Here is a 4,584-nt window from a genome sequence, read left to right on the forward strand (position 1 = left end):
TTTCTTGCTTTCTTCCTCTCTTGATGATTATCATTTCTTGATTTTCTTGATCAACTATTTGTTCATTGGATGGCCAATGACATGAAGCTGAAGGCTAACTGACAGATATTGACATTTGGTAGCTATTTGATGCCCAACTTTTTCAACAACCAGAAATCTATTAATTTCCCAACTCAATTATTAGAGTTTAAATTTGCAAGGTGGATGAGAAATCAGCAGACAAGTACCATTCTCCCATTTGTTTAAGGCAAAATTGGTAACCCAAATGGATAAAAGTGTTAACAGTACTCTGTTTCCATTTCATGAGAAACTGAATTTTTTTATAGCTTAGAAATTGATTTTTTTATTATTATTTTTATATCATTGGTGGAATTAATATACTATTACTTTTGTTACTGCTAGTAATATTTTCAACCCCTTGATCGTATAGGGAGCTTAGAACAAACTTTGTTCCAGTCAAGAATGAACATACAATATTATCTCCTCCTCTGCCTCTTAAATCTTGCTTATTTGCTTGCTCTTGCTGGAGGGAAGAATACACTTCAGCTTTCTACCAAATTTAGTAGGAGTAGTTTTCCTGTTGGTTTTGTGTTTGGAGCAGGATCAAGTTCATACCAGGTCAGTGCCCAATGTGTTCAATTAGATTCACAGTTTCCCTTAAATGCTAAATGTTGTCTCTCTCTCTTTCTTCTTCTTCTTTTTTTTATTTTTTTATTTTTTTATTTTTTTATTTTTCCTGCATCACAGTATGAAGGAGCAACAGAACTAGATGGCAGGAGGCCAAGTATATGGGATACTTTCACTAAGGAACATCCAGGTCTCTTGCTCTCTCCACCTCTCTGAAAATGCTTAGTTTTTACTGTTATGATATGGCTTGTAATTTAGATATGATTTTTATTGGGAATGAATTATGACTTAAGCTGAGAAGCATATGGTGCTACCCAAATGGGATACTTTTCGAGGGTTGTGGTGGTAACAGAGTGATAGGAGCCCACAAATGATGTTGGGGTGCAGGGGACAATGCTCCCGTAGTATAAACCAGTATAAATATTGAATTTTGTCTATGGCAGCAGTATGAATTTTTGGGAAACCCAGTGTGGGAATGCGGAAGAATCGAATTCAATACATGTCAAACATTTTCATTTTCTTTTATATGAATTGAAACTTGGTCCTTCAATGATTTTATTGACCCCAACAAGAAATTTTTCATATACAAATTTATTGTTTCTAAGACAGTTTCTGATCTCATGACAGAAAAAATTGCAGACCATAGTAATGGGAAAGTTGCTGAGGATTTCTACCATCTTTATGAGGTTTACTGAAATAAAATTCATGTGGTCTTTCTCTGCAATTTTCTCCCATTCATGAATGTATAATTGAGAAATGTTATGTACAGGGAGACATTTCTATTTTGAAAGAAATTGGTTTAGACTCCTATAGATTCTCGATTTCGTGGCCAAGAATATTGCCTGGTATTCATGCTTGAGAAATCTTTTTGCTTAAACTTTTTATGTCTAAATCTTTTATTGAATGCATCAATGTTGATTCTAAATGGAGCTTTTTCTTCTTAAGAGGGAAAACTTAGCAGTGGAGTGAACTGGGAAGGAGTCAAGTTCTACAATTCTCTAATCAGTGATCTGCTTTCTAATGGTAAAATTCTGATCCCCTTTCAATGTGAAATTCCTCTTTCTAATATCCTCTATGTTGGTCAGGTATACAGCCCCTTGTGACCCTGTTCCATTGGGATGTTCCACAGGCACTTGAAGATGAGTATAAAGGACTCTTAAGCCCCAACATTGTGTAAGTAAAAAATAAGCATTTAAAATTACCTAATCTATACCCAACTGGATTCAGCTGGGGAGTACTCTAGGATTATTTTTGTCCTTAAGATTGCCTGGAGAGGGCACTTAGTCTCCCTGACCTTATGTAAAAAAAAAAGGAAAAAGAATCTAATCTATTTACTTCTGGGAATTGGTTGCTGGTCTTAATTAGGAACGATTTCTATGACTTTGTGGACTTTTGCTTCAAAGAATTTGGTGATAGAGTGAAGCACTGGGTCACTGTCAATGAGCCTAATTTAATGAGTATATATGGATATGCATATGGATACAATGCACCAGGTCGGTGTTCGGATTATGTCGGAAACTGCACCGAAGGCAACTCTGCAACAGAACCATACATAGTAGTCCACCACTTGATTCTTTGCCATGCAGCTGCTGTGAAATTGTATAGAGAAAAGTACCAGGTTTTTTTACTTATTTTTACTTATCAAAGGAATGAATGTCTTGTAATCAATGTTGTGACGCAATTAACTGAAAATTTAGGCTTCTCAAGGAGGAATTATTGGGATTACTGTTTTTACGGCATGGGCAGTTCCTAAATATGATGATGTTTCTAGCAGGAAAGCTGCCTCCAGAGCTCTTGATTTCTTGATCGGATGGTGAGTTCTGTACATCGATTTTCTTTCAACCCATTATTGGATTTTGGGAACAATATTTTTTCTTCCTTGCTAAGAGCTTTTTGTGTACATGATTTCTGTAGGATTGTGCATCCAATCACTTATGGTGACTACCCAGTAACCATGCGATATTTGGTGGGTAATAGACTTCCTGAATTTACAGAAAAACAAGCAAAAATGGTGATAGGGTCTTTTGATTTCATTGGAATAAATTACTATACAGCATCATATGCAGAAGATGTTGCATCTTATAGCAGTATCAATCTGAGTTATACAACGGATAGCCGAGTTAATAGAACAAGTAATTTCACAAATTCTGACCTTGCACAAATTTGACAAGGAATTTCATTTATATCTTCTAATTATACACACATGTTTTTATTTCTCTCAGCTGAGAAGAATGGGATTCCTATTGGCGAGCCGGTAAGCCTTCTCTCTGTCTCTCTCTCTCTCTTTCTCTTGCATACAAACACATAGAGAAAAAAGAATAATTATACTGAGAAATTTTATTATTTATATTTGTTCTGTAGACTGATTGCAGCTGGCTATACATATACCCCAAAGGACTTTATAAACTTCTACTGTATCTAAAGAGGAAATACAATCATCCTGCCATTTACATCACAGAGAACGGTAAAAACATACTCAAGTTTGTCAAGAACGTGCTTGATTGATTCAATTCTTGATTGGTTAAGATTTCAGAATTTTTGTTGCAATATTTCTGGTTTTCTTATCCTCAGGAATGGGAGACAGTAGCTCATTGTCACTTGCTAATGCTCTAGAAGATAAGTTGAGGATAAAATATCACCATCTTCATCTACAATCTATCTTAAAAGCTGTCAAGTAAGTTGAGGCATTGACAAATCCATCTTTATTATATCTGATTGAACAGAAATTGATTTTTATACTGATGCAGCCTGATGTGATTTCTTGGCAGGGAAGGTGTTGATGTGAGAGGATACTATATTTGGTCATTTCTTGATGACTTCGAATGGGATTTGGGTTATACCATTCGGTTTGGAATCACTTATGTAGATTACAGAAATGAATTAAAAAGATATCTCAAACAATCTGCTTTGTGGTTCAAGAAATTCCTCCAAAAGAAGAATAGAATCACTGCATCTTCATTGTTGTACTCAGAATGATTAAATTTAAAAAAAAAAAATGTCAATTACCTCTCAATTCTTAATCATTACTTATGCTAATTTTCAGTGAAAATACATAAGTGTGTTGAGATCATTTGGGAAAGGAAATGTCGAGTTCTTCTCCTTCTTCTCCATCTTCACAGCAATTTCATACTCTGCGATTGCTGAAGCATACCTGAAAAGAAAACGAACCATATGTTGATCAGTAGTATGCTATTAATGAACTCTTTGATCTCTTGTCCTCCATCACATATCTATATAAATAAATATTATAAAGCTGAACTCTAAAATAGGGTCACTGTACGCTGCCAAATGGCGCTCTAGTGGAGGCCATAGACTGCAGTTTATGGTACAAATTGGACATTAATGTCTCTGTTTTCATGGTACAAATTGGACAAGAAACGCTGTAGTGGAGGCCATAGACTGCAGTTTAGAAATCAACAAATCAGGCCTCTATCTCACCTGTTGTCTCATGCAGATGCTTATTTTCTTCAGATTAATTCATTTACATCTTTTTCCTTTTAATAAAAGATCCATATGCATTCATTATAATACACTTGCTGCACATTGTTTTATTGTTTTCCTGAAATCTTATTGTTTTATTTTACTTAATAGTTTTTAAACTTTTATAATTTTTGGTTGTTTAAAAAGAAGTGAAGGTTTTTGAGAGCTTTCAAGTGAAAAACTTATCAACCAGTGTTGAGCGGAAAAATGTAAGATTTTCAAAAATCATAGTATAAAAAATCATGAATTCTCCCAAACACAAATTTATAATTTTAGAAACACATAAAATTGCTCATCACCTTATAAAACATAGTGTTAATTACCACTATTATAATGTAATCTAGATTCTGTTTCATAAGCAAGAGCAACAAACTTTGTTATCAAGCACCAAACTGCACAACAGCAAGTGGGTTTTTATGCTTTTTCCTTTTTTTTTTTTTTCAACATTTTATTTTGGTTTATTATTGAGAGCCTTTT

The 4,584-nt window shown here is 34.3% G+C and overlaps 1 protein-coding gene across 3 annotated transcripts; it reads left to right on the forward strand.

Annotated features, from left to right (window-relative positions):
* Positions 1-3,711, forward strand: LOC110669342 (beta-glucosidase 17). Of its 3 annotated transcripts, none has more exons than XM_021830977.2 (14): positions 1-256; positions 431-618; positions 748-817; positions 1,255-1,313; positions 1,397-1,472; positions 1,573-1,650; positions 1,713-1,800; positions 1,993-2,245; positions 2,325-2,440; positions 2,542-2,759; positions 2,850-2,881; positions 2,989-3,091; positions 3,199-3,301; positions 3,396-3,711. In XM_021830977.2, the coding sequence occupies exons 2-14, from the start codon at positions 463-465 to the stop codon at positions 3,601-3,603; spliced, it is 1,560 nt and encodes a 519-aa protein (XP_021686669.2). In that variant the 5' UTR covers positions 1-256; positions 431-462; the 3' UTR covers positions 3,604-3,711. The 3 variants fall into 3 exon arrangements, with proteins under 3 accessions (XP_021686669.2, XP_057990073.1, XP_021686670.2); XM_021830978.2 differs by having other exon boundaries at positions 25-118; XM_058134090.1 differs by lacking the exons at positions 1,255-1,313; positions 1,397-1,472 and having other exon boundaries at positions 1-618.
* The last annotated feature ends 873 nt before the right edge of the window (positions 3,712-4,584 follow it).

The sequence above is a fragment of the Hevea brasiliensis genome, chromosome 14 (genome assembly GCF_030052815.1).
Source record: "Hevea brasiliensis isolate MT/VB/25A 57/8 chromosome 14, ASM3005281v1, whole genome shotgun sequence".
NCBI classification, from domain to species: domain Eukaryota; kingdom Viridiplantae; phylum Streptophyta; class Magnoliopsida; order Malpighiales; family Euphorbiaceae; genus Hevea; species Hevea brasiliensis.